This window comes from Chaetura pelagica, unplaced genomic scaffold (genome assembly GCF_000747805.2).
Source record: "Chaetura pelagica isolate M959 unplaced genomic scaffold, ChaPel_1.0 scaffold3, whole genome shotgun sequence".
NCBI classification, from domain to species: Eukaryota; Metazoa; Chordata; class Aves; order Apodiformes; family Apodidae; genus Chaetura; species Chaetura pelagica.
This window is the reverse complement of record NW_009952974.1, coordinates 640,389-655,572: the sequence shown is the minus strand read 5'-3', so window position 1 is coordinate 655,572 and position 15,184 is coordinate 640,389. Positions and strand designations below refer to the sequence as shown.

Genomic DNA, 15,184 nt, shown 5'->3' with positions numbered 1-15,184 from the left:
CCAGACTGCCATGAGGTTCTGTAAGAGTGTGATCTGTGAAGTTTTATAGGTTGTAATCATAGGATTGTTTTGGTTTTAAAAAAACTTCAGGATCATCAAGTCCAACCATTAACCCAGCATTGTCAAGTCCACCACTAAACCATGTCCCTTAGCATCCCATCTACACAGCTTTTAAATACCCTCAGGGATGGTGGCTCCACCACTTCCCTGGGCAGCCTGTTCCAGTGCCTGACAAGCCTTTCAGTGAAGAAATTTTTGTGGTCCATGAATCTTTATAGGTTGAATAGTGTATTCTTACTTTTAAGTTGTAATAGGACATTCTTCCATTGTATCTGTGAAAACCTGCAATAGTAGCACATTAAATCTTTGAGTGCAATTCAAATAAATAATTTGTTTGAACTTTGCAGTCAGTTCTCTTTTCAGCACAAGGTGGTCACCTGAGACAGCTCAGAGAGAGACCCGGGGAGGAGTGACAGAGTCACTTAGGGCACAGGGACCAGCCCAGGGCCAGCAGTGCAGCAACTCTTGGGAGTCTGCAAGACATCACCCAACGGGCTGGGAAATCCCTGCAACACACTCCACATGGAATAAACCAGATTGTTAAGAGAAACAGAACATGTCAATAATTGAATTTTCCCCTCAAACATTATATCCTTAAAAATGATGAGGCAGCAGCTCTCAAGCCCTCCTCCCCTGCCTCGCTCTCTAACCACAGGGATAACCTGCAGCCAAAAGCTCGGGCGCTTTCTAACCCCAGCAAGCATGAGGAAATCAGTGGGGAGATGAGGGGGCTTCCAGCAGACATTCCAGCTAAGCTGCAGCAAAGCCCTCACCTTCTCTCCTTCCCCTCTGCTGCTCCCTGCACACCAGATGCCTTTTCCTCTCTGGCACAGTCAGTGATTGTGTATTTGCAGAAGCACTTAGCACAGGAGAGGAGGGAGGAAGGACAAATGTGCAATGCTGTCTATTAGGATGGGGTGGCAATATCAGAGCACACCAAGAGAGAGCACTAGTTTTACAGCTGGCTTCAGAGGTTTAAGGCTCTTCCAGCACCAGTAACAGGTGATATTGATGCCAGCAGGGAGCAATATGACTGTGACCTCCCCTTCATTATACAGGTCACAGAACTTCCCTAAATTTAATTCCAGTTTAAAATAAAATAGTTGAACTGGGATTACATTTTAAAAGAACCATCCAAGATTGATGTTAATATTTTCAGTGACAGACAATCAACCACAGCCCTGGGTCAGATGGTCATAAAGTTAATTTCCCCAGCCATTAAAAACATTCACCTTCTTTCTGGTCTGAATTATCCCAGTGTCAAATTCCAGCCTTTGGATGTTTTCTTGCTAGGCTGGGAAAGGTTATATGATCACATTTCTCCTCCTCACCATCACATCACTCCTTTGCCTTTAATAAAGCCAAGCACACTGAGATCTTTGAGTGTCCCTGGTTATTGCAGCTTTTCTCTGAATGCTCACAGGTTCTTCTTGGCCTTTTTGATTTCTGGATCCCAGAAACAGATGTTGCAAGTCAAAGGATAACAAAAGTTGCCTTCTTCTGCCTGCCCATGTCCCTTTAATGCATCCAGGAACTAATAGTAGCCTTACAAGCCAGAGCTGGGGACCTCTTCTTCACCTGCCAAGCCTTCTTCACAGCTCTGCCCAAGGCCCTGCTTTCCAGGAGACATGACCAACAGCATGCTCAACACTCTGTTCTTGGATGCCTGGCCTTGCTTGCGTTCACATTGAAATGCTGTTTGCCTGTATCCCATTTACCAAGCTTCTCATTGTCTCCGCAGGTGCCATTTTCCCCTGCGGGGTGTGTGGATGAAGATGGGTGAGGCACCCAACACCATAAGTATTGCAGCTCTAGGCACAGACTTGCTTGCAGCAGCTGGCACCAAGGATGATGGTGACTGGCTGATGTCTGTGATGGGTGTTTTTGCGTCCTTTTCTCTACCCTGTATAGCCTCACTACTCCTCCACCACCTCTTTCACTCCATTTTTTCCTCCAGAGCTGGGGATGAGGAGGGTGAGGCTCTTTACATAGTCCCCTGTTGCATGCTTTTTGCACAGGATTTATTTTTCTCTCTCTAAGATGGTTTCTTTGAAGTCAAGGAAGAGACCAGACGTAACTGGACAAGAGTTAAAAGCCCCAGTCAACCAACAGCCAGGGAAAGGTAGTAAATCTCATAGAATCCTTGGCTTGGCTTGTTCAGAACACCAGGCATTAGCAGAATGGGACTGGATGGGTTGCTCCCAGACTGAAAACATTATGGAGCTAATGTTCTACCAAAGCGACCCAGAAGATGAAGCAATAATGCAATCTGCAGTAAAGGGGAGGGAGGCATCACCTTGACACAAATGGCAGCAGCCCCATGTACCCCAGCCCTGTGTGCCCAGCCCGAGCCCACTGCACGTGTGTTGTGAAGGCCTGGAGGAGCCTGCAGGCAGATGCTGGAGCTCAGTCTGGTCTCACCCTCTCAACCCTAGCCCAGAAATGTGTGTAGGGCACGTACACCTTGAGCAGGCTCAAAGCTGGAGCGGTGCCTTGGGCAGGAGCAGCTCTGGGCCTCCACAGGCAGACCCTTCTCAGCTAGGAGGGGCAGTGAAAAGCAAGGTCCTGAACACGCATCCTTCTGTCTTACTTAAAGGCTCAGTGCTTATGTCTCTTCCTCTCCTCACCCTGCCTTTTCCTGCTCCTTTACTTTCTCCTCTGGCATCTTTCCTGCTCCTTTGAACACCCTCCCAGGAGAGCTCGTGCTGTCACACTCACTCGGCAAGCTCTCAAACATGAGCAGGGAACAAAGGAAAGGCTGAAGTGTCAGGGGCCAAGCAAAGCTATCAAGTTTTGCTTTTCTACTTGGGATTTCTTTGCCTTTGCTTTCCTGAAAGAGACTCAGGGGTCTCTTTGGAAACCTGCTCTGCTTCTCCTTGCTTAGCTCTGGAAACACTCTGTGCTATTAAAAATAGCATGCCCCAGAAAAGTTAGCACATTAGGTTTGTTGCCCCGTTTCTAAAACAGCCCTGAGAAGGCTGAAAACCAGTGACAAGACAGGAACGACCAAACCACACCCTATGCGGTACCACAATCAATATGTCCCAACTCCTGTGGCTCAGAGACCAAATCCTTCCCTGGTCCAGGGATGCTTTTTTGAGCATGCCCCAGGGGACAGACACAGCCAGGCAGGAGAGAACAATCCCAAGGGGTAGGAGCAGCCGATCCCCCGTTCCATTGCTGTTTCACAGCAGCTCTCCCAGCTGTACCTGCCTTCCCACAGGGGAGACCGGACAGGGCAGCACAATAGCCACTTCCTCCTTTGCAAATACTATAATTGGAGTCACCCCACTGCATTTTCATGACCCACAATGAGGGTCAGATGCTCAGGAGACCTCAGTTCCTGTTTAGTCACTAAGAGGGCAGAAATTTTAAAAGAGCCTGGCATATTGTATGCTATTTTTATCAGAAAATAGACTTAAATACCAAACAAGGGCCATAGCTTGGCTTTTGAAAAAGCCTTTAAAATCCCAACACACTTGGCTTACCCAGATGAGAAGAAAGTGATGCTGAAAACCTGGCACCTTGCTGGAGCCTGGCACCATGCAGTCAGTGCTACCCTCACACCTCTGCACTGCAGCCTAAATCATACAACAATCAGCCCAACATAGAAGATGAAGGGAGGAAAGGAAAACACAAAGAAGAAAGGTTTTGCCTTTGTGACAGAGCATAGGAGAGGCCCGGAACCCAGAGATGTCCATCCCAGTGACTGCAGCACAAGTTATTTGCAGACATATTTTTCTGATTTGGGATCAACAAAGCATCTATCGCATCCTATCTCAACAGCAACCCAGCAGGCACTGCCAGAAACAATATAGAACCACTATTGTAATTCTTACTGATATGTCATCAGAAATCTCCCTTTCTTCAGAAGCCCTACAACACCTGCTGGAACTAAGGAATTGACACCCTGATCATATAGAAGTCATTTTGACAACTGGCACATGGACAAAGACCTTCCTTAAAATGTAGCAAAACCAGATTTCATGATCTGAGGAGTAGCTAAAAAGCAATAAAAAAATTAAGCTTACAGATTCTATTAGGAAACCAGCTGAAAAGTAAATTCACAATAGTTTTTAGATACTTGGTGAAGTATTAATATAAGCTTGTGAGTGTAAAGCACTTCTCCTAAGTTCGCTGAGAGTTCAGACAAAACCAAAACAGGCAGAGCTGCACGTCATCTCTGCTCTGTGCCACTGAACTGGAGCCCAAAGTAGTTGGGCCCCTTTCTCCCTCTTCTTGATCAATGGCTCCCAGCGTGCTCCAGAAAGAGATAATATTATTCCTAGAGAGAGACTGTATCTTCAGTGTCTGCTGAAAAGCCCCCTAACTAAATACAAGAAATTTGAGCTGCTAATATTTATTCATAATATCAAGCTTCTTGCACGCACAGCAACACACACACACACATTTCCACTGGAACAAAAAGTTTAAGCAAAAATCAGGCAAAATATACCAGATAGAGAACAATACCTCTGCAAGAGTGGTCCATCTTGTTGTACTTGAAGTACCCACTTTTACACTGGCAGAGTGCAATGCCATCAAAGTCGGTGCATTCAGATGTTTCCTTGTCACATTCGGGGTCTTTCTGCTTGCACAAGCTGCCAACTGTTGGGAAGAAATGGCCAATGTAAGCATGGTTCTCTCTGAGCCCACCACTATGCACATGTGCTTCCAAAGGCATCACATCCAGCTCCTACACTGCTTTTATCTCTTCTCTTCTTAAAAAAAATAATACTTGTTCCATTAGGAGACAATCAGCATGACACTGTGTCACCATTTTTTGTGCATCTCCTGACATGTGCAGGCAAATAGAGGGGGTGAATAGTAAATGTTTCAGCTCAGAGGCAGAAGGGGAAATGTAAGAAAAATTTGGTTTGGCTCAAGCTGGAACACATTCACCCCCTGAGACAGTTGAACAAATCAGTTTTTAAGTTTATGTCAAGCAAAACAGTTTTGCTCAGTGCAAAACAATTTTTTCCCATGTCAATATAAAGCACTGGATTTTTCCATTTTCCAAAAAAGAAATTGTCCTTTTGTTACATTACAAGAACATGATTTGGTTTTTATTCTGCTTATTTCAAGTTAGAAGTAGACTCCACCAGAGGTATTTTAGCAACTGTAATGGCTAGATATAATCTGAGCAGCTATACCAAAGTAATTTAATTCATCCATGGTGGAGTGTGGCTTTAAAACATGGCATGTTAAAATTAAAGCACACACTAAATTTCTCATCTTCATCTTTAGTTTCCCAAAATGATCCAAGGGATTTCCCACTACACCCAGGCTAAGTGCTGTCACCCTTCATCCTCAAAACCAAACCTTGAAGCCTTGAACTGCAGAAACCCATCTTTGAAGGGTGCTCATCCCTGCATCCCACCGGTACCTTCTCACGGCTAAATCTTCTCTATCCCTCCCTCAGAAAGCAAGGACCAGGAGGTGCAGGGCCCACGGTCACCAGCACCAATAGGGTCCACCAGGAGAAGGTTCTGTACAAGACTGATGTGCTTCTCCCCTTTGGCAGGTAGAGGATTTGGTACAGAAATCAAAAGCTTTTAACTGTGAGCTAGTTTCACAGCCTGCAGCAGTAAGAGTGCATCTCCCCATGTAGCCTCCAGCAGTGCTAACCAACTTGATGGGGGGGGTTATCTCTTGCTTTTCACAGTTTCCCCAGATCCTGGCCATGCAGGAGGAATAAGACATGGCTTTTTGATCTGGCTGGGGCCCAGTGTCATGTCCCAGAGATGAAAGCCTGCCCTGCAGTGCCTCTAATCCTGATCTGCACCATGCTTTCACAGAAGCAGATTTCTCCCACGTGTGGTGAAGATAAGGCTCGATATCTGCATCCCTTTTGTACTGCAGGGCTCATAAGACAATTTCCATTTAAATATGATAAATAAGATTCAGAGGGGTTTTTCCAAACGCCCAAATCCTTCTGCCCCGTTGCAGAACACGCCAAATAGAACATCCCTTTCCCTTCCCATCACAGTTCCTCCAGAAGGTGTTTACCTCTGTGGAGTGGTTTCAGGCTGGAGATGAACTGGCAGGTTTCAGTGGGGGACTTACAACCTCGAATGTAGCTTTTCACGCTGCCCACAACATCGTAGAAAGTCACGTTGGATGCTAAAGAGAACGTGGATTGCACTGAAACATGCACAAAATTTGCCTCCCTAACAGAAAACAAAACAAAACAGCCCCTGAGTACCATGGGTCAGTTTGATGTAATCATTAGCACCTTATACAGAGGAACTTTTATTAACACAAGAGATGCTTATAACAGACACAATATTGCAGACATACTGAAACAGCCACGCATTGTAACAGACATTAAAAACAGAAAACACAGAGGTGAATTTGGGGCAGGGAGGGTTGCTGGTAGCTCACTTTGAAACCAGCCATAGATCCCTCCTGGGCAGCTCACAAGCCTGTCCCCCAAGCCACTTAAGTCCCAAGGAGGATACCAGATGAGTTGAACAAACAGGCATCTCCTGATGTCCCAGAGCCTCTGAGCTGTATTGCTTCAAGCCCAGCACCAACTCAAGAAGGAGATTATGGATCTCAAGCTGGATATCCTGAACACTCAAGTTTCTCATTCTGCCTCTGGTAGCTTTAGCCTTACCTGGTTGCCTTAACTGTGGAGTGGTGGTACCCTGGCAAGCCTGACAGCGACGCGTTGAGCTGAAAGGAAGGAGAAAGCAGCTGTTAGTGCCCCTGGGAATGCTGGAGGAAGGCAGCCAGGCAGGACACAACACAGGACAGCCCTCCTGGGTCACCGACACCCTCCTCTGCATTCTCCAGAGATGTTTGCTAACAGGATCAACTCATGCATGCAATGATCTAGCTAAAAAATGAACAGAGATGTATCTACTCCCAGATGTACCCTCTCTATCCAGGAGCCTTTGTGGAGTTTCCCAGCACTTGCCCTCAACTGACTGAGGGCCACACGATTACTATAGCATTGCTGGGAAGCTCCACCAAGGGGAAGGTATGTTTGAGTGGGTGTTCCTGCTGTGCTTCATCCCATGGGGTTCAGCTCAAAGCAAGGTGGCACCAGCTGCAGTCCAACCTGCCCCACCACTTGAGAGGTTTACTAATGAACAATGGAGCCCAGAGTTACTGTTTTAATGTTTGACCTTGGAGGAGCACTAACATTCTTTTGAGGTCTGGAAACTGCAATGCAGCCAGAAGAAGCTAGGAAAGGATGGAGGCTACCAAACCATTACCCCAGCCTCACTTCTTCACAAAAGGGCTGCAGGATTTTCTGGCCAAATGTGCTGTCTTAAGCCCCATAAGAGCCAGGTAGCTTGAAAGACTGGGTAGGGCAGGAGGGAGAAGTGTGCTAGGATTTAAATGCGTACATCTCATAAATCCTAATTACACTAGACCAGGATGGTTTAACAATTAAAAAGGCTAAATGCACAGTACAGAGTCATGTGGCTTCCCATGCCAACCGTAAGAGGAGCAGAGGGCCTGTCCCATCATTGCCAAAGTCCCAGCAACAACACTCACCATCGCCAGGATTTCACCTTCAACATGGAGGAGCTCTGTGTACTTCCCATGGGTAATATTAAGTTTCAGGGGGACCTGGCCAATAAATATTCTCACTGAAAAGGAGAAAAAGACAAATCAGTCAGAACATGTTATCTCCATGCCATGTGTATCTGCAGTTCCATCTGCCTTACATCAGTGACTGTCTGCATGGGAAACCCTTGCACTCTGTGGACAGAAAACTTATGTCTGAGAGACACGTCCCCAGTAAAGCAAAGTCCCAGCCTTGGGATTTTTCCCAGGGGTTGCTGTGATGTTCCCACAGTCCCAGTCAAATTCCAGAGCTCAGTGCTGCTGGACAGCCAGCATTTCACTGCAGCATTCATACATTTCTTATAGAAACACAGACTAATTTAAAAGGACCCCTGAACAGACAGATGGGTACATTTCGTAATAAGACCGTTTCAGGTACCAAAGCTATTTATAATGATTTGGACTAAATGCATTAAATCTCTTACCCCTCTCTGCAATGGAAGGAGAGTATATCAGCAAAGTCAAAATAAAACACTGTAGAAAGAACATTTTCATTTTTTAAACTGCTGGACAGAACAAGCAATGACATTTGAAAAGAGGCCCAAAAGATGCATTTTTCCATTCTTAGATTCATATTGATTCATGGCAGTAGAATGCAATAATCTGAGTTGTCCAGACTTGGAGAGATAATATCCCTAAATCTTGTATTAAGTGCCATGAGATACTCAGTGGAAATGAGATCTCAGAGCTACAGTTTTATGTTCCACCAGAAAAACAAATACAATTGCTGATAACACTATAAAGCCTGGAATTCTTTCCTGTTTTTTTCCTCTCCAGAAAGCCTATCTTCACCACAAGTTTTGAATCAGACAGCTTTATTGAAACAACTCCTTGTAAAAATAAGACAAGAATCACCTTCACAGAATTTACATAATATTCCCATATCCCAGCTCAAGGCATAATCAAAACAACTCTCTAAATTAGAAGCTGACACATTCCAGCTTGAAGAAATCTTTCAAAACACCCTTCAGGGACACCTCACCCATGTTTCCTTAGCAAAATTTCCACGCCTTTAATCCTGGCAGATTAAGGGTCAGGAGAAACTCTAGCAAAATAAATTCCTTTTTACAATGGGACATTGTAAGTCCTTGAGACTGAGAGTCCTCTCATAAGAAAGGAAGGGTCAGAACCTGAGTCCCAACTAATAACTGCATTGCATGAAAAATGCTAAAGGTACGAAACAAGACCTTGATCTTACAAAGACTTTCATGGCTGCTTAATTTTTAGCACAGCTGATCTGTTCAGGACCAGGTTACACAGTAACCCCACTCCTCCCAAGCCAAGCACTGTTGCCCAGATTTGCAGGGCTGGGAGCTACCAATAAGCTGCTGAACACATTTTGGGGGTTGTAAATCACATCAGGAAGAGAAGGGGCACATCTGTCCTTACTATCAAGCCTGAGCACAACACTCTGTTGCTGTTTTTCAGAAAGCCTCAGCTGTCACTGTGCCTGCTCCCCAGGCAGCCCAGTGTGACAGGCATTAGACCCTGCACTTGTATAAACAGCAAAAAGGCTCTTGTTAAAAGTGGTGGTTGGGAGGAACATCAAGCTCCTGAACTAGTCTGAGCAGAGGTTAATTTGAGAAGATTACAGATAGTTTTTTCCATCTTTTTCTTCCCAGGTTTTAATTTTTTTTCTTACCTAAATTGCACTTTCCTTTTTCCAGCTCATATCCAAGAGGACATTGACAGATGTAGGAGTCATGGGTGTTGTTGCAGGTGGCCAGCGCAGGACAAGGGTTGGAAAGACATTTATCCACTTCTACAAAAGCAGAAAAAAAACACCAGGCTATAGTTAAAGCATCAAAAAAATCATCAACTTTTGAGCTAAAAAAGATCAACTCTTTTGTGAGCCCCTGAGTATTATCAGATACTTCACTGCATCATTTGCACTTACTGTTTATTCTGTTCTTAATTATTCTGTTGGAGCCAAAATAATAAATAGAAACTTTCTCTTGACTATTAATTCAAAAGCCCTTGGGACCCAGTGTTGGTCCATGTTAACACAAACACCCAGCTTGTCTACAGCACTGCTCACCTGCAGGCCCCTGGATGCTTTTCAAAGACAAACCACTCTACTCTGCCCTGGTCAGACCACATCTGGAACATGACATCGAGTTCTGCACTCTCCAGCTCAGGAGAGACATGGAACTACTAGAGAGAGTCCAGAGGAGGGCAATAAAGATGACTGAGGGATTGGAGCATCTCCCTTATGAGGAAAGGCTGAGAGAGCTGGGACTCTTTGGCCTGAAAAAGAGAAGGGTGAGGGGAGACCCTATTAATACCTACAAGTATCTAAAGGGTGGGTGCAGGGAGGATGGAGCCGGACTCTTTTCAGTAGTTCCCAGTGACAGGATAAGGGACAACGGGCACAAGCTGGAACATGGGGAGTTCCATTTAAACATGAGGAAAAACTACTGTGAGGGTGACAGGCTGCCCAGGGAGGTTGTGGAGTCTCCTTCTTCAGAGATACTAAAAAACCCACCTGGATGCAGTCCTGAGTAATGTGCTCTAGGGGATCCTGCTTTAGCAGGGGAGTTGGACTAGATTATCTGTAGGGGTCCCTTCCAACTCTGACAATTCTGTGATTCTGTAACCCTACAGATATGGACAGACTGCAGAAGGGACCTCGAAAGCTGGAGGTAGACACAGGATTTCACCAAAGTCCTGCTCTCTTCATTCAAGCCCTGTTTCCATGATCCAAAGCTAGTGCTTGAACACTGATCAGTCAGTAGATCACCCAGTAATGGTGGAGACACCCCTGGCCACGGTCACCTCCTTTACCTGGGGGAGGCAGCTGCTCCGTGCCAGGGTAGGGGCAGCCTCAGCAGTGATACCTGCCTGTGCCACACCTTGTAATGTGCAAGGGCTTGGGGAGCAGACACCAACCATGAAACACAGAGTATCAGAGGATTGATGACTGTAGGCTCAGATGCTTCATAGACGAGCCAAGTCAACTGCAAATTCCAGAGAAGATATCCAATGCCTTCCTTTGCAAAAAAACATCTCAGTCAAAAATGCTCCTCCTGCTGTGAGTGTGACTCACACAAGCACAAACACACATCACAGAGGTGTGCAAGAGGAGACCATCGGCAGGACTGTGGGCTTGTCAGCAACAAGGTACTAGAAGATGAGCAAGACAGCTTAAGCACCACTTGTACCTGTTTTGCAGCTCCTGCCAAGCACTGCAGCAGTGGCAGGAAGGATAGGCTTTGTGGTTAAAGCAAAAAGCACAAGAGTCAAACCCAAGTGTGCATCTCTGACAGCACTGCAGTGCCCCATGGCATCACGTAGGCTCTGCACACCAGATGGCCCTGAGCCAACCTCTGCATCATTGACACACCACTCAACACCATCTTGTGTCTCAACTAGCCTGGCATGGCTACCTCAGCATCAGCAAGAAGGAGGTTTGGTGTCTCCGATCTAAGCAGCCAGAAATAAGTGGGCATGTTTTGAAACATTAGCTTTCACTTTGCCATGCTTTAATTTGCACTTTGTACAGTGGGACCAGGGCAGCTGCTCCTCTCGTGGCAGTGAGGGCCCACATACAAAGCACCATGCCCAAGGTAGCAGAAGGATCTTTTGCATTCTGGTAAATGGCAAAACTCAGTACCTAAAGGAAAGAGTAACTTGGCAAAATTGTGAATTCAGTTGGTAAAAAGGATATGTCACCTTAATTTGTCAATTAAAAAAAAATATATATCCATTCCCCTACAGTGATTTTTTTTTTTATTTTTTTTTTTTTGCATGAAGCTGTAGCTATAATTAAAACCAATAAGTCTGAGAAATAACCTTTAAATGCTTAATTATTGGATGGACTATAAACTATTGCCAGTATTTCACCAAGATTAATGCAATCAGTACACAAAATATCCTACAACAGCATAAGGGCCAGGATCCTAAACTTTAAACCCACAATCAATTTACATTCATATAAAACTTTGGTCAATGTATTTACTTGAGAAGATAAGGGGCCTGGCAGCAGTAATGACTGATTGTACCAACACATCTAGCAAGACTACAGTTTGTAGCCTACTAGAAGAAGCAACAGGCCCTTGAGCAGGAGATTACTTGATGAGATGGGGAGAAAACAACCATAGGTTGTAATATCAGAAGCTTCAACACAAACACCAAGTGCTGGCCAACTGCCTTTTCTCATTAATAGGATAAATATTGACCAATGTCAATTGATATTGTTGACTGATCAAGAAATATGAAGCACATTCTACACCTACCTAGAGAGCCAGTAAGCTTTATTTTCTTGAAATTCTCAATTTTCAGTTTAATGTTTCTATCAGAAATGTTCACCAAAATGCTCTGCTTTTCCCAGCAGTTTAGCTAGATTGATAAATACTTAAAACTAACAACATGGAGACCGAGTTCTTATTCTCAAACCCTGCTGACAACAGACTTGTCATACATTCATGCATAACCCTCTGAAGACCCTTAAAGTGAAACCCAAGCATTCCTGGCTCCACCACTGATAAGTGCACATCACCTGTTGCTGGAGATGATGTCCTCAACCCAGTTGTGCTACTTGACAGAGGAACAGTGGTTGTTTTGGTGGCAGCCAAAGTAGTTGCAATGCTCACTGTGGTCTTACTGACTGGAGGGGCTTCAGAAGGACTTGTAACAGGGATGTTTTCTTCAGTGACTTTACCAGGCCTTGCAGTGGTAGGATCCACAGCTGCTGTGCTTTTAGCAGTGGTATATGCATGCTTAGTGGCAGCAGGTGTTTGAGCTCTGTGGGCTTTTGTGGTGCTGGCATCACCTGGGGTTGGCTGGTGACTGGCTGGTGTTGTCAGCACAGGAGGCTTCACCGTGGTCAGTGCCACTGCAGGGACAATGACACTGTGGTTTGTTGCACTGGGTGAGGGACTCAGGGGTGCATCTGTTGGCTGAGCCTGTGGGGCATCCCCAGCTGGGGTGGGCAGCAGCGTCGCCTTCCCGAAGCTGCCCCGCTGGGCGGTGGTGGCACTTGGTGACACAGTCTCTGTCACCACCACAGGAGTGGACATGGACACGATGCGTCCACCAAGCTGCTCCATGGGTGCTGTGGGGCGTGGAGACCCAGTGGAGGTGAAGATGGTGCTGTTCTGGGGCTGGTGTGTGACATTATGCTTGTTGGTCCCTTTGGGTGAGCTCCTGGCCACGGCAGCTGTGGAAGGCACCCGTCTGACCACAGTTGTAGCTACAGAGGTGCTTGTTTGATCACTGTCATTGGACTGTGAGATGGATGATGGTGATGAAAACAGAGGCAATAAAGATGCTAATGAATAAGACGAGGAGAGCAATGAGGAAGTGGGCAAGGAGGATGACAAAGCCTGCAGAGGGGGAGAAGATGCCATCACAGAGGATGAGAGTGGCTTAGATGACTCTGATGATGTAAACAAATAAGTTGTTGGTGGTGTTGATGACAGAGAGTGAGGCAGTGATGATGCTGAGGAAGAGGCTGGAAATGCTGATGAAGATAGAGATGATCTGCCAGTGGTCAACAACTCAGAGTCTGTGTTGATGAGAGTTGTATTTGGCACATTGCCTGCAGAAGCAGAAGTCAACAGTTTGGAAGACTGTACCAGCAATGGCTCTGTAGATGGTTCAACAAAACTGCCATCAGTGGATACGTTGCTCCTTCTGTCCTGTGCCACAGAAGATTTCAATGAATCAGAAGGGTTGGAAATTTCAGAAAAAAAGGTGGAACTTTCTGAGGAGTCGGCAGAGGTGCTGCTATTTGAGATGGACAGGAGTGTCCTTTCTCCTCCTCTGGTATATGTGGTTGAAATGTATGTGCCATCTGTATGAGAAACTGAGGTCCTTTTCTCAGCATCAATGCCACTGGCTGGCTGATGGCTGCTTGAAAAGCCTGAAGTAAAAGAAAAAAAAAACAAACATATTACAAAGGCAGAATAATATGAAAATATTTCAATGTCATATTAAAATCACTTGCCAAGTACATAAAATGTTCTTGTCTGTGAACTGACCCATACTCTTCCAAGAATTCAGAGCACCACACAAGCATGGTGATCAAATTATTCTGCACTTCTTAATTAATTTTAAAATCACACAATCCCAGAAATTAATCAGAGAATATTTGGAGTTGAAATGGACCTTGAAGATCACCAACTTCCAACTCACCTGCATGGGCAGGGACACCTCCCACTAGAACAGGCTGCTCAGAGCCCCATCCAACCTGCCCTGGAACACCTCCAGGGATGGAGCCCCGACATCATCCCAGGGCAGCCTGTTCCAGTGTCTCACCACCCTTACACTGAAAATGGTGAACTCTGACAGATCCAAAGCTCCCATGAAACCTGTAGGTTTCTAAAACACTGTTTTTCCAGTATTGCTTTTCTGACATGTAGCATTTTGTGGTTTGTTGTGACCAGCTAAGCAGGAAAGCCCATCTGTTCTCTTTATCACTCATAATCTATAAAACTCCTATCACCTCCCTCTTATCCTCCATTCCCAACTAAAGAATATTCATCTTCTTCAGTCGATTCATCTTCAGACACAGTGAACTTCAGGCCTCTGGAGGATGGAATTATTACATTATGTTAATTGGCAGCTTATCACAGCCTCATTGATTTAAAGCTTTGCAGTCAGAAAATCCTAAATGAGTAGCACATCAGTCTGCAAAAAATTCATACCATTTAGCATAAAAGGTGCAATCTCATAAAACACATTTCAGGATGTACATTGTACATTCATCTAAGTTCAGCAACCTCTAAAGATAAAAAAATAGGGTATTGAAAATTTGGTTTAATTCTACAATTGACTTAGATCATCATGAAACACTTCTGAGAGCATTACCCAAAATAAACCAGTTGAACTGCAAAATACTAATGTGGCCATCAAAACAGAAGAGTTTTCCTGCTCAGGTTCATGGATTCACTTCTGGAATGATTCTCCAGTCAGGCAGGGTCTGGCTTTGAATTCTTTGATGAAAACACCCTCCAGGGTGCACCTGCACTAATGGCGTCACGTACTAATGAACAAGAACTTTGTTTGCAACACGGATAAAAGCAGAACAACGTGAACTTCCCCCCCAAGTGTATGTTAGGAGACACTAACTTACTTGTGAGATCGTTTTGGAAAGAAGAAGTGGGTCTCTTGGAAGAACGTACATAGACCGTGTCCGTCGCGGAGCTCCCACGGCTGGTGGAGGTGTCTGCTGTCCCCCTCTGCTCCACTGACACCACCTCAGCTGGCCCTGGAGCACTGGCAGTTTCTGCAGAGGAGCCACCAGCCAGCATGCTGTCCAACACCGAGGGCAGTGTCCTCTCCCCACCACCAGCAGACGTGGATGAACTGTACGCAGGGTCAGTGATGGGGCTGGAATTCCTTCCCTCAGCGCTCGAGCTGCTATGGGAGGGATGGCTGCTGCCCATGGCTGGAACAGGATTGAAAAGCAGGAATCACCACAGAGCAAAGAGCACTTGGGAGTTCTACAATAATTCTGTTCAGAAATGCAGACTAATAAAACTACACAGATATGACAGCTGGACTCTTCAAGGTCTTTTCCAATCAAGGTAGTTCTGTGATT

General features: G+C 45.4%; 1 protein-coding gene across 1 annotated transcript in view; it reads right to left on the bottom strand.

The window, feature by feature from the left end:
• HEG1 (heart development protein with EGF-like domains 1) overlaps window positions 1–14,894 on the bottom strand; it is a 21,652-nt gene extending 6,758 nt beyond the window's left edge. The window contains exons 1-7 of the mRNA XM_009996214.1: window positions 14,717–14,894; window positions 12,140–13,504; window positions 9,287–9,403; window positions 7,570–7,664; window positions 6,680–6,738; window positions 6,070–6,230; window positions 4,534–4,668 (exon numbers count right to left, since the gene is read on the bottom strand). Of these exons, the coding sequence (XP_009994516.1) occupies window positions 4,534–4,668; window positions 6,070–6,230; window positions 6,680–6,738; window positions 7,570–7,664; window positions 9,287–9,403; window positions 12,140–13,504; window positions 14,717–14,894 (2,110 nt within the window). The remainder of the gene's footprint in view (window positions 1–4,533; window positions 4,669–6,069; window positions 6,231–6,679; window positions 6,739–7,569; window positions 7,665–9,286; window positions 9,404–12,139; window positions 13,505–14,716) is intronic.
• Between the last annotated feature and the right edge of the window lie 290 nt (window positions 14,895–15,184).